The following is a 26,523-nucleotide window of genomic DNA, read 5'->3' on the forward strand; positions in this document are numbered from 1 at the left end:
TACCATAATGGCACTAAAGTTCTACTAGTACTTCTTATCCCAAGCGTTTACTGGAAGAAACCGTGAGGGGTAAATATGTGAACTAAAAATTGGGACGGTTGGTCACAAACAGTATATAAGAGGGAAAAAAAGTACATGTTGTTCACCGAATGAGCGTTAGTCACGTGGCGCCAAATGTAGGATGGAGCCCTCATTTTACTTGCTGATTAAGAAAACGATACTCGACAAATACTGTATCTTTTATTTTTTATTTTTTTTGCCAAAAGTAGTTCAATTTATAGTTTTGTCTTAAATTTAATTAAATTTGAATATTCCATCTAATATTATAGCTGAGTAAAAAGAATCTTCATTATAACAAAAATATAATATCAAAATCAATAAAATCATTTATTTTTGTTACTTTTATAATATATTCGTAAACAGTTGCGGAGCTTGACTCAAACAATGCTCACTCGCTTCCATCCGCTAGAGAACTCATACCCAGTTTCAACTACTACAATCAACCTCTTAATGACACAATCCTTAACAGGAAAATGTTTAATTACAAACAATGCATACAATAAATGAAGTATATCATGAAGGAAATATATCACAAAATGTAATCATGCCAAACCATTTATCCTCCCAAAATCTAGCCACATCACATACCAAATTTCATCACTAAACCCATTAGGATTTTATGTTAGCAAATATATCCTTCACAAATAAGTGAATTGTGGATCAATTTGACCATCAGCAATAACATTCGAAAAGGAGTCATATTTGTAAGATAATAATTCAAAGATTACATGTATCATAAAGATAACACACTTCTATTTAACTAATAGATAGATATTAAATACCTATAACTTTTTACCTCCAAATTACATCTCTATTTCAGTAAATATATATTATCCTCGATGACCTACCAAGTTTTGGAAGTATCACTCGTACCACTCCATAAAAAAATTATATCGACCTATCTGAAAAATAAAATAAAAAATATAAAGAAAAGAAAAATGTTATTAAAAAATAGTAATTCAAAGAACAACATATTTTAGATTTATTTTTCTAATTTTATCAAAAAAAAAATCAAAACCATTATTTTTTGTTTCCAAAGTTAATCCCGTGATTCGTTAGGGTGGTGGGGAGGCTCTATAAAGGAAAACGCAATTTGTGTGACGCACAGCGGCTGCTGTGTTTAGTTTGAAATCCTTTTTTGACTCTTCATGTTCATGATTAGGTATCTCATTTAATTCCATAAACTTGTAAAAGCAATTAATTCTATACACAAATAAATATAATAATAATAATAATAATAATAATAATAATAATAATAATAATAATAATAATAACACAAAATGTAATCATGCCAAACCATTTATCCTCCCAAAATCTAGCCACATCACATACCAAATTTCATCACTAAACCCATTAGGATTTTATGTTAGCAAATATATCCTTCACAAATAAGTGAATTGTGGATCAATTTGACCATCAGCAATAACATTCGAAAAGGAGTCATATTTGTAAGATAATAATTCAAAGATTACATGTATCATAAAGATAACACACTTCTATTTAACTAATAGATAGATATTAAATACCTATAACTTTTTACCTCCAAATTACATCTCTATTTCAGTAAATATATATTATCCTCGATGACCTACCAAGTTTTGGAAGTATCACTCGTACCACTCCATAAAAAAATTATATCGACCTATCTGAAAAATAAAATAAAAAATATAAAGAAAAGAAAAATGTTATTAAAAAATAGTAATTCAAAGAACAACATATTTTAGATTTATTTTTCTAATTTTATCAAAAAAAAAATCAAAACCATTATTTTTTGTTTCCAAAGTTAATCCCGTGATTCGTTAGGGTGGTGGGGAGGCTCTATAAAGGAAAACGCAATTTGTGTGACGCACAGCGGCTGCTGTGTTTAGTTTGAAATCCTTTTTTGACTCTTCATGTTCATGATTAGGTATCTCATTTAATTCCATAAACTTGTAAAAGCAATTAATTCTATACACAAATAAATATAATAATAATAATAATAATAATAATAATAATAATAATAAAATAGAAAGTGAATCTAGTTTCTCGTTAAAAATAATACACTATCATTTTGGAAAATAAAATAACTTATTTTAATTGTTGATAAAAAAATCAATTCGTATCTATTTATTATTAGTAGTTCAAATTTTATCCACGACAATAATAAAATAGTCACCGTTATTACATTAATTAATAAATAAAAATTTCCCTCCTCAAACTTTTATGTTAAACTAAATCAAATCAATGTTACTTTTAATTGATTATTCAATCAAATTAGATTTTTACTTATCGCATTTCTTTTATCAATCTTTAATTAAATTTACTCCATTAAACATAGTAAAAAAATATATAAATCATTGTTAAAATAAATTTATGTCATATATTTGAGACACAAATTACACATTATTATTTACTAGTTTATTTTTAGCTTTTGAAAGTATCAACTTAAAAGTGAACTGAATCACCTTGTTCTTCTTCGATTTGGTTTGAGTTGAATTCCATAATTAGTTAACTACAAAAACTAAATCAACTATTATAGATTGGTTCGAATTTGTTTCTCCTAAATATTCTCGAACATTGATCCATAATATACCCATATCTATCTATTTGAGCAAAGTTTTATAAGACCTATAGCTTACTTTCAATGTGACACCTTAAGTATATGCCACAAGTCCATATCTAGCATTACCCTTTTCTATTTATTTTATATAAGCAATCTATAAAATTCCTTAAATAAAATAGAGGAATTTATTGAATGTTGGAAAAGTGCAAAACACGAAGGAGTATAAGTCTAAACTTTGACATTGATATTTTATAACCTATTTTTTATCGCTTCTACAAAATGGAATATATTCCTACTTGTTAATTTTAGGGTAGTATGGATTCTGGAATACGATCTTCTGCACTTAGTGGGAATACAATTGCTCGTTGAAATTGACACCTATAAATGAAACTAGATTCAAGATAGTATCTCAATTTACCATAGAATCCGTTGATTGTGTTAATTATTGTGAGAAAAGTATGAACAAAAAACACTACTAGCTACATTCTACAGAGCTAATTTAAAAGCAAAAAGAAATTTTATTTCTTTGTATTATGATCATATTCAAATTAAATAATTGAGCACAGTTTAATTGATGTTATTACCTTCAGTTGCATGATTAACATCTCATCTTCTCACGTGCAGGAAAAGCAATGACGAAAAAGAAAAGTAAAAAAACTTATCAATATAAAAGAGAGCAAGATGTATACTGTTTCCCTTACTACTTTTAACTTTTGATTTAACAATATTGGTGCAAATGGCAAGCATTACCTTTTTTGTCGTATACGGCTGCAGCTTAATGTTTTTGTTTGGAACTAGATGTGTAATCCACAATGATCTTCAGTTTAATTGCAATTTGATCCTCACTAGATATCAACCAAACATGTCTTTATGAGTTATCCTCGATGTAAAACAGAGACAATATCATACTTATCTTAATTGATTATTATAAAATAAAATCCATTATATCATGTATTATAATGCTTCCGGAATTAAGTATTTGTGTAACTAAATACATCATGTTTTGAAATTAATTAAATGAGAGTTCAATATAGAATAAAATAGATAAAGATGAGAAATAGAGAAGAATATAATCTTTGTATTCTATTTTATAATGTTATATGAGTCATGTTTATAGGAGACAAGTCTTGCAACTTATAAGTATATAAATGATCACATTAACATAAGGGCCACTAGCAATTAGTATAGTCCACAAATGAATAGTAAATCATCCAATAAATGGATGTCATAGATCCTAAGAAATGTAGAAGGCCAAAAGGAATCAACATCTATTAATAAAAATACTACAAAATATTTCGCAGTCTCTAAATTTAATTTTAGATAATAATTCAATTATTTATTTATTGTTCTTGATTTGATCATTTATTTAATTTTAAGTAACACTTTGATTATTTATGTTTTAAAATGTCAATAATATTATCTTTTTTACATAAACTTAAAAAATTCATCATCATCTTCAAACAAAATCTAGAAAATTCATATACTTATCAAATCTATAACTCAAATTTTCAAATAAACTCATATTTTCATCTCCAACAACATCAAATAAAGAACTCGCACTTATAGATTTGATTCCCAAATCACCAAGGTAATATTTTTTTCTTTTTTCTTTCATTCTCCAAATCAAATTTCTAACCTAAATCTTAAAACATGAGTTCTTTATTTGATGAATTTGATGTTGTTGAAAATGAAAACACGAGTTTATTTGAAAATTTGAGTTATAATTTGATGAAAATATGAATTATGTTGAAGATAATGATTAATTATATGAATTTATGTAAAAGAAGAATATTGTTGACATTTTAAGACATAAAAAATCAAACTGTTACTTAAAATTAATTAAAAAAAGAAGAAAAAAAAGATAAATGACTCAATTTTACGTAAAATTAAGTTAATAAACTACATAAGGTATTTTATCCATAAATATTCATAACACATTAATTTTTTATCTCACTTTTATTTATATTTCATTTGAATAAAATATTTTATTATTTTGGCTCCGTGTATATTTAAAGACTTCAGAGTTCAGATTACTTTTACTTCCTTTTTCAATTTTTTTTGCAACTTCCTAGGAAAAGAGGATGGTGAAAAGCTTCAGTGCTATATTTTAATTAAAGGGTCTAAAAGAATCTCACTTTAATAATAATAATGCACTTTTAGTAAAGGTATGTAAAGTATGGATTGCAGGATTGACTGATGAAGCTTATATAGCCCAACATATTCAAACACTTAGTTGCTTTATATCTTTCTTGTTATTTACTTCATATTCCATTTGATGCTTATGTAGAATGCTGGATATATTAAGGAGCTAATTTTCAATAGTTATAAGTGTAATCATATTACAAAGCAACTTGCAAATTTACACACCCCAACATGAAGTTTTCAATACTTCAACCGCAAAATCTACGAGACACGAGTGAAAATATTATTGGGAAAAAACTCAAATCTCATATTCATTAGAGATATAGCTTAACTGAAGTTTAAAAACTTAAACAATCGTCATCTAAGAAGTTGATTTTGTAGAGGTGATTATAGAACGAATTTAATACAGCACCAATGACTTGTAATTCATAGAAATTTGACTTCCCAATCTTTAAAATGTATGAGATTAGTAGCATGGCTGTTACACAAAAGAATCGATTATTGGCACAACGGTTAGAACAATACCGCAATTTGATCAAAAAGTTTATACTCCACAAGAAAATGAAACAGGCTTTTGTAACAGTTGGTTTTATGTTAATGTTAATGACAGCCTATTGTTCTGCAGGTATAGTTATAGTTACTTGGTGGTTTATGTTGTCAAATACTTCTAGCCTTAACTTTGATAAGTGTAAAATTTTAACTGTACTTGCTGATTTTGGATCTTAAGATAAGACAGACAATGATTTCATTGCTGATAGCAATATCTAAGAGAAACTATTTAATTCAGCATTATATATACAATTTGAATCTATCAAAGAGCAAAATATGTTACAAGATACAATGTGGTCATCTATTCAAAGAAGCTCTAGCTAGAGGTGCATCCTTACCATGCTACAAAAAGGTTTGATGCCTAAGAAACCTATAACAATAAAAACAACTATACAAATCAATAATTTTATGTTGTTTCCTTTTGTCTAATCTTTAGACCAGACAAGAAAATTTGAGGAAAACAAACCGGGCCAAGGGTGTTGCTCACCGCAACTGCCATCAGCAACAAAATGCAGTGATCAAAACGTAGCGATATTTAAAATCTCCCCAGAAAAGAACTTGTATTGTATCTTTCCTAACCCGTTTTGCCCCTTCATATGATGTGATCTCTATGTACACAAGTTTTAATTCTAATTAACTCCTAAGCTAGAGCACCAAAAAGCACTGTGTCAGCAAATCATCTGAGAGCACGGCATTCTTATCGGCGAGAACACAACAGTCAGTCGTGCGTGATCAGAAAGAGAGTAGTCTTCGGGCCATCTACCCTTCTCCACCTCAGGAGGGAACAAAACTGCATTTTTTACACTGAAACCAATTGTTTGTTCTTGAGCATCATTCAAACCGTCGTCCTGCTCCCTATCCTTGTTGTCGTCTCTTTGATCTAAAACCGTTGAATTCCAGACCTGCTGCTGCAGCCGCATAATAGCGAGACCATGATTTAGCAAACAAACTAGGAACAAAAGCAGACAAGCTTGTGTGATATATTGTTGTTTATATATAATTTCATGCAAAATACTTTACCAGAAATTCTTTATAATCAAGAACACCGTTTCCGTCTATGTCAGCTTGGACCCACAACTCCTTTATCTCTGCCTCACTCAACCCATGGCAATGACCAATTAAATTGAGCTGCACAGAGTGAAAAACAAAAAAAGAACTTTATTACCACTTCGATTTCACAAACAAGCATGTCCATTGAATGAACTTATAGAGTGCTAATCCCACGGTTAATAAAGCAACGTACCTGTCGAAGTGCTTCACAGAAACCAGAATAAGTAATACAATCTTCATTATCAACCTTTAGAAAGGCGAATGCATCACTTTCTGTCAGTGAAGCTCTCCGCAATAGATACTGAAAAATGGAGAAGTTTTAACATTATACATGTAAAAATCCTAACAAAGATGGTAAAAATAAGTCCAAGACCAAACGCTATATGATTGATTACCTTAAACATGCCAAACACTGCTTCGCTCCAACTTGCTTTTAGTAATTTTCGATATTTGTCAGGATTTAGAAGCCAAATAAAATCAACAGCGCATATATTTCCCCGATGGTTGCGGTGACTAACCCACTGCATTGACATAACGTAGAATAAGTATAAGTGATTAACTTATTATCCAAAAGAAAAATTCTAAAGACAATGCTAAATAATGACCTTGTCAGCATCTGCATCGGTGTACTGGTGTGCGGTATCATAAGACGATACAAAACCCTGAGACCGGAGGAACTTGTAAACATGGCCCCGTTTGCTTCCATTCCAATCACTAAGAAATAAATTGTTGTCAATAAAACACTTTCAAGAGTTTTAAGAAAAAGAAGTACATGGAAATTTATAGAGTTTAATTACCCGCATAGCATGATTGGCATTGGCTTGAGTTGGAAATCATTTTGATAAGATTCTACATATTGAAGTATCTTATAGACCTGCAACAAAACGAAAATTTTATGGTAAGCCAAATAATTGAAAAGTGACTGGATACCGCTTGTGAATGCTTAGATACCTGTTTCAGTCGTACAAGAGATAGGGTTGCATCGTGAGGAAATAGCAGGTGAGTGTTAACAATCAGAATTTCCTGCCTAATTTCACTGTTTCGCCATTGTGAAAATGGAAAAGCTAGTTCAACATGTAACAACTGAGCTACACGATCACCACAGTCATTGAAGTGCAACTCCTTATAATTAAGAATATTAAAGTATTCCTTTTGCACTGCAATTAGAAGACCTGTTACAACCAAAGGGTAACAACACTATATCAGAATATGCATTTTATATATACAAAACTTTTCAACAAGCGGTTTCTGAACAGAAGAAATTCTTGAAAATATTAATATAACAATCAATATACTAACATCTGTCTATCTAAAAAATAAATTACTGAACAAGCATACGCATGTGGAAAATATAATTTTTACTGTTATATTTCGAGGGTTACATTGGCTATCTTAGAGAATTACATTTACAAGAAAAAAAAAAAGAGAGGGCATTTTTCCTCAATAAAAACATTTCTAAATAACTTTTCAACAAGTTGTGTGGTGTTCCTGCCAGATGAATTCAACAAATTATATGATTACATAATAAATCCCCAATGTCCAATGGAAAAAAGTAAATATTTGTGAGAATAAAATGATGAAATTGTGACAATCAAAAGGGGCATTTTAGCAAAATTGAAGGAGAATGTGTATACCATCTCCACGGTTGTTAGTCCTTCCAAGCTTGAAACTAACATAACCAGCATCACCAAGTCTCTTCTCATACAAATTAACAAGTTCTTCATTTCCAATCCAAAACTCCTGCACAATAAAAAATATAGCTTATGCAAAATGACAAAGACTCAATCCCATAGCAAAAGAAAAGAGACACAAACCTGAAGACAAATAATAGAAGACCTTTCATTCAAAAGCCAATCCAATATCCTATGATTCCTTGCCAACCAATATGCTCTGTAATCGCTCTCTCGGCAACTAGGGTCCTCATCATCGATGCGCTTGTAAATGGGAGCAAGAATGTTAAAAGTGGTACAAGTAATGCAAGGTTGTGGCTGATTATTATCCTTTAAGGAAGAAGCAATTGCAAAACTCCCAATCCTTGAAATTCTTCCCATACTCTTTGCCCACTTACCTGTTCTCATTCTACGTTAAAACCCACCACCAATAATCTCCCTCTGTATACAACAATGATGATCAAAACAATAATATATTTACGTAATTCCTTCAAAAGTGAAAACCCTCTTCAATAATATATATTTCTATAGAGACATTGCTGAATTTTCTATCATTATTAGTGTTTTAATATTTGAAATTAAATATTGCTTTGCGTAAAGTAGAAAGAAGCAATGAAATAAAAGAGGTTTGGTTTTGTGATGATGAATTAAGATTTAAGATTTGAAAAGGGGGAAGAGAGGGAGGGAATAAGGGAATGTTGCCTCCCTCGGCGAAAGAGAGATAATAGGAAACGTTGTTTGTTGTCTTTGATTTGAGAAATGGGATTTCGTTTTACACACGTCATTACTTTTTTGGGCCATATAAATAGCTTTTCATCGCCGCGCTTAACTGCTCAACGGAAACAACATGCGATTATTTCGCATAATTAACCATTTTGACTTCCCACTTCCTTTTCATTTTCTTCTATGCGTAACATTGCTAAATACCATTATTAAGTATTAATATATTAATTGTTAATTTATTAATGAGTCACACCCTAAATGTAGACATGTTAAATCAATTAATTGGACACATGTATCTATTGCACTTCAATTAATGTCAAATTACTACCTAGTCACTATTTTATAATGAAAAAATAAATAAATAGTGTGTTATATTTTGGTAATTGTTATAAATAAAAATTAACTACTCTTAAATTATTTAATGTTATTATTTTTTAAATAATATAATGTAGTTAGTTGAATGTTTGATATTAAACATAGACAATTTGATAAATTTGATTTATTTTTTATACAAAATTTAGAAAATTAATTGTGTTTGAGAAATTCTTAATGAAGATAAAAGTAACTTTTCTTCTTCTTTATAATAGTGAACGGAGGTAGTATTTCATATATTGTTTTGTGAGAATAATTCTTGATTTGATTTTACACATCTTCATATCTAATTATAAATCGGTGTAGCTCATTTTCTCTAATGAGCATAAGATTAAGACTTTTTGAATTCAATAAATATTAATGTTTAAATTTGTGGATATAATCTATATGAAAGTAATTTTTAATTCAATTATTCAATTCAAAAAATATTTATTTAATATGTATTGTATAATATTATTAAATAAATGTAACTTTTAATGTGTTTAATATCTTCTCATACATACTTATGTATAAAAAATCGACATTTCCCTCAAATAATCTTTAAGATTATCAAAACAATAACAAATTAATAACTTTTTTTAAATAAGGTTATTGCTTAATAAATATAACATATGTTACGGAATATATTATAATTTATACAGTAAATTATAATTAAAATATTATAATATTTCTCCAACTTTTATACACGAAATATTAAAAACATATTCTAATAATGAAATATTGACGGCTGAACTATATTTTTCAGAACATACTAGCTTTTGTAGTGAGATTGTTGCTCAATATTTTCTAGTTCCATTGTCAGACGAACATGAGAAAATATCGAAACAATAAATGGTAGTATAGTTAATTGAACACCTACTTTGAACACGTGATGTTGTGGACAAATTACTGCATAAAAATTCATTTATCGAACCAAACAGACCTTTAGAAACTCCCCAACCAAAAAGTTGTCAGTAAATGAAAATATCATATCATTCTTTCTCATTTGAGTCAATATTTGGCAATACAAGATACAACTTAAAATCAATTTATGCTTCTCAATCATACTACACCACGTGAGATACTCCCCACCATACAAATTGTCTTCAAAAGACTACATTAGGCCTCGCTTAGGGGTATTTGTGAATGTTTTATTTTTTAAAATAATTTTAAAAACAATATGTTCAAATAAAACACAGGGCCGACCCAACACGTTATGAGGCTTAAAACGAAATGATTATATAAAACCTTTTCAAAATTTAATAAATAAATTATTAATATTTTATTTAATAATTATATAAATTTTTTTTAACAAAATTAATGACATTTTTAAATCTATTTTTTCTATATTTTTCAAATAATGAAATAAGACATTTCAACGGTTATACGGCAACATCAAGTACTCGTGTAAATTTTTTCCATATTTTAGTTGAAGAAGAAAAGAATGTGTTAGTAACTCATGTTAACAATATGTTCACTATTTATCTCATGATCTCTCCATTTATAACTAGTATTTCTCATATTAATGATGTACTCACATTTTATCTAATTTGTAATAAAATAATTTGTAATAAAAACAAAATATTTTATTTAATTTATATAAAATTTTATCAAAATTAGTTTTAAGAATATTAAAATCTGAGGCCTTTTTCATAGATAAATAAAATATTTGAGGCCTTTTTTAAATAAAAAATTTGTTTTTTAGGGAGGTCTAAAACGCTTGTTTTGGTCGCCTTACCCTTGAACCGGCTCCGGATAAAACATAATTAAATTGGTTTTTAAAAATAAAATATGTTAAAACAAAATTTTTATAATTATTAACCACTGTCGACCACCAATTAGACAAAAATAACAACAACATGAGCCGTGGCCGGAAAAAAATAGCCAGAGTGAGTCGTAAGTAAATGGAGGCTGCAGATACAAATTAGTTATATATGTTTCGGGAAAAAGGATGTATTGGGCTAGACGAAACCTTCCTACGTCGTATCTAATATAAAGTACACAAACCGTATAAGTAGACACAGAGGCCGTAGAAAAAAATTTGTTTTTTTTTTAGGGAGGCCTGCGCTTGTTTTGGTGGCCATACCCTTGAACTGGCTCTGGATAAAACATAGTTAAATTGGTTTTTAAAAATAAAATATGTTAAAACAAAAATTTTATAATTATTAACCACTGTCGACCACCAATTAGACAAAAATAACAACCATACAATCACCACTTTCAATGACTATTAAAATAATAACTATATAAATAAATTATAAATGTATATTCTTTTAAATTATTTTTATTTTTTAAATAATAAAAAAATAATATCGTAGACTTCATAAGATGTGCAAGATTCATACGTCATAAAAATCTTAAATATAGTCAAAATAATTCTCCCAAATAATTATGTTTTTATACTAAAAACTAAAAACTAAAAATTAAGTCATAACTAAAACTCAATAAAAATTAAAACCGAAAAACTATCATATTTTAGTTTAAGAAAAATAGTGAGGGTGAGTCGTAAGTAAATGGAGGCAGATAGAAATTAGTTATATAGGTCGGATATAATATAAAGCCCACAACCCGTATAAAACCCGCCGATAGAAATTAGTTATAGTAAATGGAAGCTGCAGATAGAAATTAGTTATATAGGCTGAAGTAAATGGAGGATGTATTGGGCTAGACCAAACCTTCGTACATCTCGGATCTAATATAAAGCCCACACTCCGTATAAGACCCGCCGAATAAAATTAACACTATATATCAATCTAGGGTTTAAGTTTTGCATTCTGGAGAGCGGTGAATCGCAGACACAGAGGCCGTAGAAGGAGACACAGTTAGTCGTCAAAATGAAAACTATTCTTTCTTCCGAAACCATGAACATCCCCGACGGCGTTAGCATCAAGGTTAACGCCAAGATCATCGAAGTCGAAGGCCCTCGTGGTAAGCTTGTCCGTGATTTTAAGCATCTCAACCTTGATTTCGATCTCATCACCGATGAGGACGGTAAGAAGAAGCTCAAGATCGACGCCTGGTTCGGTTCCAGGAAAACCTCTGCCTCCATCCGCACCGCCCTCAGTCACGTCGAGAATCTCATCACTGGTGTCACCAAGGGTTTCCGCTACAAGATGAGGTTCGTTTATGCTCACTTTCCGATCAACGCTAGCATTACTAATGATAGCAAGGCCATCGAGATCAGAAACTTCCTTGGCGAGAAGAAGGTACGCCATTAATGGCTTTTAAATATTTTCATTTCTTCAATTTAGAGAACTGTATCATTTCGTGTTTGGATATACCACAAGCAACAATGTTTATATTGAAATTATTTAATTTCTTATTTATTTATAGAACCCTAGTTTCATGCCAACTTGTAGTTAGATCATTTTGTCATGATTTACTTTCAATGTGATCATTAATATTTGTATGTAATTATCAATTCAAATGTTTTAATTAATAAATTTGTTTTCATTTAATATATTATTATTTATTATGTGATTTACTAGTTTGAGAATTTGTGCTTTGAATTGAATATGTAATAGGTAAGGAAAGTGGATTTGCTTGATGGTGTTACCATTGTTCGATCTGAGAAGGTGAAAGACGAAGTTGTTTTGGATGGAAATGACATTGAACTTGTTTCTAGGTCATGTGCTCTTATTAACCAGGTACACTCTCTCTTGGGCTATCTACATATACCCTGTAGTTTGTAGTTGATTATTTTGCTTTTATACTTAGATTTCTAAGTTTTTTTTTTTGTTTGTTTTGGAACAGAAATGTCATGTTAAAAACAAGGATATCAGGAAGTTTCTTGACGGTATTTATGTTAGTGAGAGGGGAACAGTAGCTGATGAGTAGATTGTGATACTGAAACCAACTTTTTGTAGTTTGATTCAAAGCTTCTTTTGTTGTGTGGCGAGTACTTGGACACAGTTTATCTTTTTCTTTGCTGGATGAGTTTGGATTATTTTTGTTATCAAAGTTTTATGTTTTGGAGTATCTTATTTAAAATTATGGCCTTTATTTTCCTTATGCTTCATTCTTAGTCACTCAATATTTCACAGGTTGTTAGATGAATTAATCTGTTTGTGAAAAGTGCAATAGCTACATCATTTGATTTTATTTGGCTGGGTAATTTTTATTGTTTTAGAAATTTGATATATCAATTAGTAATATCAAATAAAAGCACCCTTCTTAAAAAGGGATATGCTAACAAGTGTCCCTTAAGGCATTTGATTAGGAATTTAATCTTGGAAGTTGTGCATTCAACCTCCTATAATTTTAAATTTTGATAATTTCTACACAATAATTGTCTTATTTATTTGAGAATCCCAAATAATAGTTTCACTATTAATATATCGTTAATTCTTTATTTACCTCATTATAATCTTTAAAATTGACTGTGTTGCCTAATTCTTCTATGTGCGCGTAAGGGAGGTTAAAGAGACACTTCCAGTTGCCTAATTCTTCTCTCTAGGGCAATTTGAAGCCTACGTTTACCTTTGAATGTTCTTAGTTGTTTAGAATATATATAATCATTGAAATTGTGAATCTTCAATTACAAATAATACGGTTGAGCTTTATTGTTGCTCCTGGTAATCTCATTTGCTTAGTCCCAAATATGCCCATATTGCAATGCACGAGTCTTTTGACCAGTTAGCTTATAGCCCTATCTTGGTGTCATCTACCAAGATAATCGAACTCTTTTACAATGTAAAGGCAACGACACTTAAATTTTGGTTGCTATTTTTGAATCCTGTTGCATATGTATGCTATGCAACCAAGTAATAGTTTTGATGTTTCTGCATAATTCGGTCAACCCGTAGTATGTCTTTAATGCACAATCTTGTTTGCATCCAGTTGTAGCCTTAATCTTTTCATTGTTAAACTACTTGATTTTCTTACCTCGATAGATGATCTGATCTGCACGACAGATTGCAAACGACTTCAAAAAGCTAAACTTTATTCCAACTTCAAAACACAGTTAACCAAATTGTTGTTAATAGTTTTCCTTGTTTTAGCCGTTGATGCTAATTGGATTCCTTAGTGTTTTTTAAAGAAAACTTAAATCCTTCATTCTACACAATTCCCTTATGCATGGTTTAATCATCATGATGTGTTGATATATCGTCAGAAGATGTCATCCTACACATTCATAAAATTGGTCTCCTTATTTTAAAATTCGATAGCTTTTGTCTCTCACTCAGATTTTTAAATTAAAAAATGACTCTGACTTATTATTAATGACGTGACATACATTTATATGATATATAATCATCTAGATGTATTAATTATTCATATGTTATTAACTAAATTAAACATATGAAAAATTTCTGAAGTTGAAATTTAAGTTTGTATGTGTTTTATTTTAATTTCATAGGTGTTAATCATTCTACATCATCGTATTATATGTTACGTTGTTTAAAACATATCACATCATCATTTTTAAGTTAAAAAATTAGATGTATTGATCAAAAATGTCGATTTTTAAAATAGGGGATCGATTTCTTAAATCAATAAAAATAAGGGACTAAAACTGTAATTAAGCTTTTTCTTTAGAACTCATAGATGTTAGAGAACCATTAATGATGTTTTAGTTTTGACAAAATATAATACAGTCTTTTAATATATTATAAATATATTAAGTAAAAGATATAAGATTATATTTAAATTAAAGTTTTTTTTGTCTCATTTATGTCCTTTGGGTCTCATTACATGTACATTGTTACCTTTTTTACATTTACAAAAAGTTCATATTTTATTTGTTTGTTTAGTAAACATTGAATAATTTTATTTTATCTCCGCTAAAGATTAAGCGTTTCCCCTACCAATGTAGTGATATTTCGTAAATATTCATTGAAACAAAGAACTATATTGTATATTTTAAAACAATTATGTAAGTGTATTTATTGCGTTAGTTTTGATTTTGCATATCACATTACAATAGTGTGGAAAGTAGTTTCTGTGCAAAGAATTCTGTAAGGAATCAAATGTCTAATTATATAAGGAGTAAATTGTTGAATGATTATCTTATCACATATTTGTAAATAGATATTTTTTATAATGTTGAAATTAAAATAATCATACAACAATTTTAAAGTACGAAGACATAGGTTTTTTTTTTTAATAACTCTTATTTGAATTTTTTTTTTTAATAAAATACTCTCTTTTCAAAATTATACACCAAAATATTTTTTTTTCTTAATAATAAGTCGCCTTTGCAAATGGCGACTTCCTTAAGAAAGCTTGAGTTTGCAAATGCGACTTTCTTAAGAGAATTTAAATAATAATAATAATAATAAAAATAATAACTTTTGTTTCAAATTATTCAATTTTTAAAAAAAAATTCCCTTAAGGATGTCGCCATAGGCGACTCATAAGTAAAAAAAATAATTTTAAAATAGAGTAATTTGGTGATTTTTGTTCAAATAAGGGTATTGGAAAAAAAAGACATAGAGCAATTATAGTTTTGAAATTTTCTATTTTTTGTTTAATGTATATGGTATACCTGCTGCATGGTCATCTCAATGTCTTGGGAGGTCTTGTTTAAATTTAAAAATTGATTCTCTAAAATCACAAGATCATATAATCAAGATTTAAAATTCTAACATTTGATGATGTGTGGTGGCGTCTAATAAGTTGCAGATGCTGTCACAATTATTATAGACATGATACACATATAAAATTTTAAAATATTAAGTGTACAAGATAAAGATATCAATGCAATCTTTCAAACGTTAAGGTAGATTATAAAAAAATATTGTACTAGAGATAAGAGAGAGAATATATTATGTAACTTTAAAGGTATTCATCGTTCAATGTGAGAACTTCCCAGTCAGAGGACAATTACTCTACTTCTTATTCTCTCACACAATATTTGTCCCAAATTGTTTAACATAAATTTGGAATGGGCAAAAGATGCACATCAAATATGAGAAATGGGTGTATTTATGATAAATGGTCCTTCCCATTTCTACCACGACATTTCTATATTTTTGTAGTAGAATGTGCAAAAAGGGTAACATGTACATGTAATAAAACAAATATCTCTATAGAATAAAAAAAGTAAACGACTAATTTGGTTTTATTAAATAATTTAAACGAACACATAATGCATTTTACTATTAATTTACATCAATATAGTTTGAATTACTAACAACTATTGCGAATATATTGTTTATGTGTGTGATAGAGTGTGCACTTAATATCACAATATTACATACTAGCATGTAACATTTGTCTTTTAAAGAAAAAAATGTGAATGTGGATGCAGGACGAAAGTTTATATTTAAATTATCAAAGAGTTAATATTTAAATGAAATTAAGAGTATGTTTGAAACTGCATCCACTTTGCACAATCAAGCTACAAAGTTGAGGTTCTACTTTACCATATGCAGTAAAGTATTCTCAATGTGAAAACAAAGAATGACCTATTAAAATGCATTTTTAGGCATGTTTTCTGAATTTTGTTGATTTCTTAGAATAGATTCACATAAAATAATAAATGAATTAGTCTTACTTCAAAAAAAATTACTAAAAGTTTACTTAAACAAAATCATGATAAATAAATAATAAAATAAATAATTGGGGTATGAGGTTTTACTAGGGCTTTAGTTAAAGCAACCGGCAATTGAGAATTGAAAAATTAAATACACACATAAAATTGATGAACACGAAAGAAGAAGAAGAAAAGGGGTTTCTGTTGCAGACAAGTCCAAACCACAAAAATGGCGACCATTTGGAAAAGCAATTCAGCAAGAATCGCACTTCGTTCTATCTCCCAATCCTTGGCGGCGACATCAACTACAGTTACTAACCAAACCTCTTCCATTCCCTATCGACTCTCCTCCGTCCGATATCTTCGCAGTGGTCGAGATCCTATCTCTAGGTTAATTTCATTTCCACTAACCACCTTTCTCTACACTTATTCCATTATTTTATTTTTATTTTATTCAATTTCTTTTTAGGAATTATGAAATTATTCCTCCTATGAACTGGGGGATTCGAATTGTACCGGAGAAGAAAGCGTTTGTTATTGAGCGATTTGGAAAATACGTTAAGACTCTTCCCTCTGGAATCCATTTTTTGATTCCCTTTGTTGATAGAATTGCTTATGTGCATTCGTTAAAGGAAGAAGCTATCAGTATTCCTGATCAATCTGCTATCACCAAAGATAATGTCACCATTCTCATCGATGGTGTGCTTTATGTCAAGGTTTATCGATTGTTCTCTTTATAATCCCGGTTATTATTTTTTCATTCTTGTTGATTATTTTAACTGTTGATTTTTTCCTCGAGTGCAGATTGTGGATCCTAAACTTGCTTCTTATGGTGTTGAGAATCCTCTTTATGCTGTTATTCAGCTGGCTCAAACCACCATGCGTAGTGAACTCGGTAAGATTACGCTTGATAAGACCTTTGCAGAAAGGGACACACTCAATGAAAAGATTGTGGTGAGTTTAGTTCATTCAACTGGTTGTTTGTTCTAATGTTGTCATTTTAGCATTGGTTCATTCTTTTTATGGAAGCATTTTGGTATTTCAGTTTTAAGCCATATTTAAAAATCTCGTCGGTGGAAATCTCACATAAGTAGCATAGTTAAGTTATGAAAATAATGTGTTTGTTTAGGTGTAGCATGTAGGGACTTGGTAGAAGGGTAACCTGTCTAATTTATAATTTTATAGTTCTTTTTGAATCCAATTATCTAAAGGTAAGAAAAAAATGAAAGGAACGAGACGAGCTAAAGGTGAATATTTTTTGTTGGTTGTGGGGGTATTGGCTCCTTTCTTTCTATTATCAGATGTTAAGTCTTTAACTTATGATAATACAGAATCTAGTTGGTGCTTTGGATAGGATCTAGCTAATTCATTTCAGCAACTTGACTTTAATATGTTTATTAAGTATTAGACCACTGATAAAAAAAGATGCACAAAGGGCATGAAACCACCAGGTGTTATTAATCTCATCTAGATATTGTCAAGTCTGCTGAATTATGCAGCAGTAATACAGAGCAGCAGCTAGCTACAATTGAACCAGAAAAGAAACGACCACCCAGAATGGTTCTAGGAAATACCCTCACAGGACTAAGCCCTTACAAAGAGAGGTGATCTCTCAGCCTCTGCAAAACACCTTCCAAAACAAATATATTTCCCCCCCTCTAACATCCAGCAGCACTTTACATGGATTTGCTAACTTACTATTTCCCTTTTCCTGCTACACACCCTTATTTCAACTCTCGTGAACTTCTAACTATCAGGCCATTCACCGCCTTAGGCCCACATCCAATTTTGACGATTACTGACCTAACATAGTCATTAATCAACTCATTCACCTGTTGGGATCTTGCCTTTCTCACAGCTTCTCTCATAAACAGAATGACAACCACTGATTTGCAGCTTATTTCATCCTACTCTCAATCGTTAAATCAACTTCCTGACATCAAGTTCCTCAGAATATTCGGTTGTTCATGTTATCCCTTTCTCAGACCCTATCAATCCTTAAGATTGTCTCACTGCATTTTCTTGGGTTATTCATCCTCCTATAAGTACTCCTCTTGGTAAAAGGGCTCCTGCTACTCATATCAGATACTCTGTGAACAAATAAAACATTATTTATTAATCAAAAGTATCTCAACAATTGCACCTTACGTCCTTTATAGACCTAACAAAGCCAAACAGGCTAACGAGCTATTCTTATTCCAAGTTGCAATATGATAATCTAAAATAGAATAAAATCCTGAAATAGAAAATAACAATAAATAATATCAAAAACCAGAAACCCTATTTATGACATTGAAATCAAAAATAACTTACAGAAACTAAACGCTCAATCTTCAATAGCTCTTTCTTTTCACATCCTTTCCCATTTGGACATGGTTTTTAAACCTGCTTAGATGTTAGAACATAGCAATGACAGTAGATAACAAACATGAGCCAACAATTATGGGCTTGCTCTCCCATAGGTGTCAACCTTATATTTTGTTTTAATGTATCAAATGTAAAACATGCACTTAAGAATTTTAAAGTTTGTCTTGAAGAAGTATATAAAGAACAATTGTTCATCATCTGCAGCCAAATTTAATAAATGTTTAATTAATTGTGACCAAATTGTTGCAGGAGTCCATTAACGTGGCTGCAAAAAGTTGGGGTCTAGAGTGCCTTCGATATGAAATAAGTGAGTTTCTGTGTAATTTGGGGTCTAGATGCATGAACGATTATCCTTTATTTTTTACTTGACCGTTTCTGTGTAATTTCTTTTGTGGTTGTCTTTGTACAGGGGATATCTCTCCTCCACGTGGAGTGAAAGCAGCTATGGAAATGCAAGCAGAAGCAGAACGGAAAAAGAGAGCTCAAATTCTTGAGTCTGAAGGTAATCAATTTGATGTTCTAATTCTTCCTATGTCCTAGGTGACATTACATTTTTATCATCCTGAAATTAGTTTTAGCACCCATGTCATTCAAGGTTGTAGTTTCTATGTTTATGGCTTTGATGACCTATAGTGTTCATCAGGAGAGAGGCAGGCTCATATAAACAGAGCTGAAGGAAAGAAGAGTTCAGTGATCTTAGCATCAGAAGCAGCTATGATGGATCAAGTTAACAGAGCGAAAGGTTAATTACATGTTGATATATTTGTTCCAGCTTCCACTTTTGCAACAGTAATATTCACTAAGATAGTTTTGATGTCTGCTGGACTTGATGTTATAATTTGAATCTTTTATTTATATCAGTTTGCTCATATGTAGAGTCTCTTTTTAGATGAATGATTTTCTGCATGACAAAGATGATAAATTATGGATTGAACCATTCTTACTTGAGTATTGACTTGAGTTATACTGTAACATGCCACCATAAATTTGATGTTCAATTTTGCATGATGTCATCGTCTGTTTTCTTCATCCATCAATTTAGGTTGATTGAAATTCCCTTACAACATTGTCGCCTCTGTTTGATATCTTCAAAACATTAGAATTAACACATTCTTTTCAGGTGAGGCTGAGGCCATCCTTGCCAGAGCAAAAGCAACAGCTGAAGGACTTGCTGTTGTGTCGCACTCCCTAAAAGAAAGTGGAGGACCAGAGGTGAGGTTATGCAGTTCTTTCTATTACAATTTTTTGTTCACAGCATTTTTGTAATTTTATAAATTTTCATACAAGTCTTACAATGTGTTGGCCAGAAATTATGTATAGAACGCAAACTTCTTATGCTTAGAGTTCTATTGTTTGCATGTCAATAATCGTTGGCAATTTTAAACTTCGGATATGCTAGCATTCCAGCCAGATAGACTAAACGCGCGACTGTTTGTATACAGACCAGATTATATTACTATCACAGTTTTCAGGGCAGGACCAGGTTGACTGTTTCTTGTGTAATTTTTGTCTCCTTGAAAACATTCAATACTAGATCATATAATTGCATGTTTGGAGGAGCATTTAACCTACTCATACTATGTTTACAAACCTATGTTTTGCTGTATTATACCAAAATCAAGTTTGCTCATAAATGCACGTTTGATTAAAAGTTAAAAGTGTAGTTTTTGCATTGCTTTGAGGTAAAAAAATTGCACTAAGGTGCGTTTATTTCACATTCGTGAATGGTTCTCGGGTAGTTTGTAGAAAAAGTGTATGGTCAATGTTTATATATTCCTGGGCATTATTTTTAGGAGTGTCGGGTATATGGTAGTTACACAAATTTTATTCACACTTTCTTGGAAGCCTTTTTCCTTACCTCCTTTCTTAGGAATAAAAACATGAGAAAGTAGCAGTTATTTTATTTGTGGTAATATTTTCTACCAGAGAATAAATTTTGTAACTCTGTATCAAACACAAGAATCTATATTTCTAACTTCTATATTCTTGGGAATAGTTTTTATGGCCATGAAACGAACGCCCGCTAAATTTTAATACAAACTTACTTTTGAGATGGATGTTTGAAAGCATAAATCACTAATGTTCAATTTCACTATAACCGAAATTTATTTTTCAAAATCAAGTGAATGAATTTTGCTAATACTTGTCCAAACACGCACTAAATAGGGTAGAAAGGTTATAATACGTCCAATATACTATAATGTCTTAAGATTATGTTTGCATATCTTAAAGTAGCTCCTTGGATTAGTTTCTCGTGTTAGAATATCTCGGAAGATTAGTTTCCATGTTATTTAGTTATTTCTTGATTTGTTTCTCTATTCAATTATATTACAAGAGTTTGGTATTCCCATATTGCACCATTATCATATTGAAAGTCTTCGTCATTTTTCTTCTCTTGTCTAAATCTCCATAACTTCAACATCTGGAATATAAAATTTCCTCTTAATGAGCACGTCTGTTTTATCCGTATTGAGTCTCATGGAATAACAGGGAATGAATCATTATTGTCATTTGGTTTGCAGGCAGCAAGTTTAAGGATAGCAGAGCAATATATTCAAGCTTTTAGTAACATAGCCAAGGAGGTAATAGCCTACAAGCTGATTGATATGCAAGTTTATGCTGTGAATGATTTGCCCACTTAAAAGTTTGTTTTACATTTGTTATTTTCTTTTCCTCAGGGCACTACAATGTTGCTTCCTAGCTCTCCATCCAATCCTGCTAACATGATGGCTCAAGCCCTTACTATGTATAAAAGCCTGATTGGTAATGTTCCCAGTAATAAGCACAGTGGGACCGCACCCCTTTCAATAGCAGGACAGGAAGAAGAAAATGATTCTTCTGGTGAGGTTAAAGATGAGAGCTCCACAACCCTTGCTACCCCTAGAGGAATCCCAGATCGTCCTGGAAAATCTGGATTTTCACTTCAGAGCCCCCCAAATAGGGAGTAGTATTTGATTTTACTGAACTTGCCATTCTGATGAATTCATTTGTTTTTTGATCTGTGGATGTTATTGTGAAAATTGAGTTCAGAGTTCGGAGAGATGGAAGCAGAAGTGTTTGATTGGACTTAGTTTATATTGCTAGTTTGATTGGACACATAGTTTATGACTGTAGTTGTTTCTTCCTAATTGATAAATTTGGGGAGGAAGAAATGAAAAGAAAAGAAAGTATTCTGCATTTTTTCATGTATACCACTAGTATTTTCTTCCATAAATAAATTTTGGCTGCACATTTTTATTGTGTGGCTTTCCTTGAATTTAATTTATTTTTTATTTTTATTTTTATTTAAAGTAGATGGTTGTTTGTGGCTTTGTGCGGAGCATGTTACTGTACACGGGCAGTGCTTCCCGACTTGACAACAAGACACTGGTAAATGTCAAAACTGGACGGTATTTGCAAGGATTCACATATAACATAATGTTTTCTTTGGTAGTTTACCTATGGGATGAAGTTTTTTGTTTATTTTTCAAAGAAATCGCTGATTTGATTTATCTTAAAAATTAAGTTTGATATTCCTTTGGTAATTTGTCTGGTTAAGCATCAGGTATTCCTTTTTAGGGATCCAATGTTCTACCAAAAATCCAATTGTTTGCCAACGGTAGATTCAACTGCACTAGTACATGCTATAGTAACGATTTAGCTGTATACCACTAAAGAAAGAGAGCGAAGTCATCCGGGATCTTAATTTCTAAGTTAAGTGCAGTATATTTTCTCTATTTTAGTTGAATCACAAAAACAGTATCTCAATTTTATGTATTTTCAGTTTTAGTCTTCAAACAAAATTTTAATCTAAAACTTGATAAAATGTTATTTTTTGTTTGTGCTTATTTAAGTCACACCACACTTTAAAATCTCGTGGTGCAACAATTGTATTTGAAATCTATAATCATAAATAATGTGGTGTGAACTTTAAAAAAATGACATTTCATTAAAATTTGAATTAAAATTTTGTTTTAAGGACAAAAATTAGGATTTTTTTACCTATATATCATATTTTTCAAAAAAGTTAACCAAAATGCCTTACTTTCAAAAACTGTTACCAAAATGCCCTACTTTTTAGGGGAACAAGGAAAACTCTCCCTGGGCGAGCGACACCTCAAAGAGCAAAAATTTTTCCCCTAGTAGGAGGTTGCTAGCCGGGGATGCGACCTCCCAAAGGGTTTTAAAAACAAAATTTAATTCATTTTTTTTGTTTTAATTAATTGTTAATATTTTAATAAATATTTAAATTAATAAATAATTATATTAAATAATAAATTTATAATTAATAACAATACTACATAAATAAATAATAATAATAATAATTATTATTATTATTAATTATTATTATTATTATTATTATTAAAAATTGTTATGATTAAAAATTATTAAAATTAAATTAAAAATAATTAAAATTAAAATGGGAAATTAATATTATAACTATTAAAAGTAATTAAAATTAAAAATAGTAAATTATATTATAAACTTAAAACAAATTACATTAATAACAAAAATTACATTAATAACATTAAATAAAATATATTAAATTAATAAAAAAAATACATCTTAGTAATGTCCACCTAAATGACCTCACTTTCCACATCTAGGATTTCGTCGAACTCGTCTAGCCCTTTGAACGAGTTGAGGTTCTTCTGGTTCATCCTAATCATTATCTTGAACGTTAGTTGTAGGTGGATTAGAACCACTACCAGTTGTTTCCATATAAGTTTGAGACGGAATATTATACATGGAGTCAAACACAGCATAAGCCGACTCAGGAGTTGTGCACTGAGTTCCAAACAAATTATAGAAAAGTCCACTTTCTGTTGGATGACCGGGGGTTGGTATTTCTGGAACCGGAACGTAGTACTGAGTCGTTGGTGGATATGGAACTTCTGTAGTAGGGACGTGTAGATGAGGTGAAGATAGAGACGGTTGTGTCATGTTTTGTTGTTGTGGGCTTGATTGGGAGGTTGACGGAACAGAAGGATACGACGGTGGTTGCAAACGGGGATCACAAAGATATTGTTCGACCAATATAAATAATTTGGTGTGCTGTCTAAACCAAATCATATATTTTTTGTTGTGGCATAAAAGACCTTCTACGATCTTACCTTGCAACACGTAATTGTGACGCTCATTCCAATGTTGAATTTCTTCCCTCCAAACCCAATTCCAGTTATCATCAACCCCATGCCTCATGTCGACCTCATGGTACGCTCTCATGTCCTCCGGTGGTTGTGGTATTTGTTGATGGAAGCCGAACTGAAGTGTGACCCTATCTGTATGATGTTTTTCAACAATATGAAAACAATGCAGATATGTACATGCAGTCCAAGTGATCATCTCTTCCTCTGAAACTTCATGTTGAAACATGAGATAAGGTCTCCAATAGAACTGATATTTAAAAAAACAAGCTAAAGTAATTATAACAAGTATTAAAAACAAAATATTTAAAAAGTTCAAATAAATGTGAATGAATATATTACTTCGTCAACTATCATGTGATCAATTGTTTTTCGGTATCCTTCTATGTCGTTATGAGGAGCTTTACCGAAATTTAGACCACCAGAATTAAATCTACCGAATATATTAAAAATAAAAATTATAATAAATTAGTAAAATGGTTTTAAAAAAAGAAAAAATATATATATAAAATTTATTTGCAATGGTTACCTTTGTGCAAGTGGAAATATCCATGGATTGGGTGATTCTGGAGCGACACAAGACAAACGATATCATGCCCAATTTTGCAACAACAATGCACAACCTCCCATAGACATTACACTGGGTTTCGTTGCAAGACATAGTTCTCTATATAGTGAAGCTAAAACGGTTGAACCTCAACTATATTGGGATGCTTTTTGTAAATCTCCTAACAGTGAAAGATATTTTAAATGTACCCAATTGTTGGATTTGTCAGGCATCAATAACCCTCCAATCATACGTATGATGTATGCTCGACAAGATGCTTGTTTTTCTAATACAGATGCATTTTCACCAACATCGTCAAACGTATCCTTGAGCCACTTTAATTTAGTAGAGTTACCTTTTCTTGCTCCTTGAGGTGGGATAACTCCTAAGTAATCTTGACAAATTTCTTTAACGTTCACAAAATTTGAACCGCTAACAGGAAAACCAGAAACATTTAATCCTAAAATATAGTATACATCTTCCAGAGTTATGGTGCACTCACCTACTGGAAGATGAAATGTGTGAGTTTCTGGTCTCCATCTCTCCACCATAGCAGTAATGAGACCAACATCTAGTTTATAATTTCCAAGTTTTACCACTTCGCCGAAGTCAACCTCTTGCAAATATGGTAGTATGGCTTCATTTGGTTTTTTATTGACGTTACCGTGACATTTCAGTTTATCATTTAAAGGTGACTGAAATTAACAAAAATAAAATAAGTAACCAAATTGAAAAATAAAATAAAATAAAATAAAATACAATAACAAAAAATAAAATAAAATAAAATATAATACAATACAATACAATAAAATAAAATACAATAAAATACAATAAAATATAATATAATATAATACAATACAATAAAATAAAATACAATAAAATATAATATAATAAAATAAAATAAAATTCAATAAAATTAAATAAAATAACTTAAAATAAAATAAAATTCAACAAAATTAAATAACATAAAATAAAATACAATATAATAAAATAAAATTCAATAAAAGAAGGTTGGAGTTTCTTTTAGAGAAATTTGAGAAAATACGTCACTCCACAACCCAACATTTGTATGATTTCAGATAGACACGAATCGATTAAGAGTGCTTACAATGATCCGAATAATGGGTGGCAAGATCCTCCGTCAAAACATATGTTCTGTGTCCGACATATTTCACAAAATTTTGCAAGGGAATTTAAGGACAATGCTTTGAAGAAAAAAGTTGTTTCTATGAGTAACAATTTCATTATTAATTTTCATAATTAGTATAATTTTTAATAATTTCATTCTTAATTTATATAATTGTCTACTGTTTCAATACAGGTTAATCGATCAACGAGCCTACATATCGATACTACTGCAGAGAAATCAGCATAGTAAACTTGGAGTCTTTGAAATGGTTAGACAACATACCTCGACAAGATTGGATTCAAGCATTCGATGGAGGTAGTCGTTGGGGTCAGATGACAACCAACCTTGTGGAGTCGATTAATAGAGTATTAAAAGGCACGCGCAACCTTCCCATCATTGCTTTGGTTCAATCAACTTATTTTAAAACAGGGACACTGTTTCCAACCAAGGGAAAACGACATGCATCAATTTTAGCTTCTGGTCAGGTATACACAGAAACTTGCATAAAATTTATGAAATTGGAAATAAGTAAATCCAATAGTCATAGAGTTGAAAGTTTTGATCGGAGCAACCATACTTTCATGGTCCACGAAACAGTAGTTCCAAGGGAAGGGCGACCAATTGGTCACTTCAGTGTAAACCTTCCTAACAAGTGGTGCGATTGTGGAATATATCAAGCTAAACATATGCCTTGTTCACATGTCATAGCAGCATGTTCTAGCATAAAATATGATTATTGGAGTCTTATACCTGATGTGTACAAGGAGGAAACGGTATTAAAAGTCTACGA

General features: G+C 30.6%; 3 protein-coding genes across 4 annotated transcripts; 2 read left to right on the forward strand and 1 right to left on the reverse strand.

Moving 5' to 3' along the window:
* Window positions 1–5,466: 5,466 nt before the first annotated feature.
* LOC101493332 (uncharacterized calcium-binding protein At1g02270) lies at window positions 5,467–8,787 on the reverse strand. Of its 2 annotated transcripts, none has more exons than XM_004502725.4 (9): window positions 8,158–8,787; window positions 7,978–8,083; window positions 7,295–7,515; window positions 7,141–7,217; window positions 6,949–7,057; window positions 6,739–6,864; window positions 6,537–6,644; window positions 6,314–6,421; window positions 5,467–6,198 (listed from the first exon to the last, which is right to left on the reverse strand). In XM_004502725.4, the coding sequence occupies exons 1-9, from the start codon at window positions 8,419–8,421 to the stop codon at window positions 5,962–5,964; spliced, it is 1,356 nt and encodes a 451-aa protein (XP_004502782.1). In that variant the 5' UTR covers window positions 8,422–8,787; the 3' UTR covers window positions 5,467–5,961. The 2 variants fall into 2 exon arrangements, with proteins under 2 accessions (XP_004502782.1, XP_004502781.1); XM_004502724.4 differs by having other exon boundaries at window positions 5,471–6,201.
* Window positions 8,788–11,814: 3,027 nt separating this feature from the next.
* LOC101492999 (large ribosomal subunit protein uL6) lies at window positions 11,815–13,098 on the forward strand. The gene is made up of 3 exons (XM_004502723.4): window positions 11,815–12,293; window positions 12,612–12,734; window positions 12,841–13,098. The coding sequence occupies exons 1-3, from the start codon at window positions 11,922–11,924 to the stop codon at window positions 12,922–12,924; spliced, it is 579 nt and encodes a 192-aa protein (XP_004502780.1). The 5' UTR covers window positions 11,815–11,921; the 3' UTR covers window positions 12,925–13,098.
* Window positions 13,099–16,664: 3,566 nt separating this feature from the next.
* LOC101493859 (uncharacterized) lies at window positions 16,665–22,187 on the forward strand. Its single transcript, XM_004502726.4, has 9 exons — window positions 16,665–16,954; window positions 17,034–17,280; window positions 17,369–17,518; window positions 19,181–19,238; window positions 19,341–19,433; window positions 19,575–19,673; window positions 20,052–20,143; window positions 21,454–21,513; window positions 21,610–22,187. The coding sequence occupies exons 1-9, from the start codon at window positions 16,794–16,796 to the stop codon at window positions 21,877–21,879; spliced, it is 1,230 nt and encodes a 409-aa protein (XP_004502783.1). The 5' UTR covers window positions 16,665–16,793; the 3' UTR covers window positions 21,880–22,187.
* The last annotated feature ends 4,336 nt before the right edge of the window (window positions 22,188–26,523 follow it).

Source organism: Cicer arietinum, chromosome 5, assembly GCF_000331145.2.
Source record: "Cicer arietinum cultivar CDC Frontier isolate Library 1 chromosome 5, Cicar.CDCFrontier_v2.0, whole genome shotgun sequence".
Classification (NCBI taxonomy): domain Eukaryota; kingdom Viridiplantae; phylum Streptophyta; class Magnoliopsida; order Fabales; family Fabaceae; genus Cicer; species Cicer arietinum.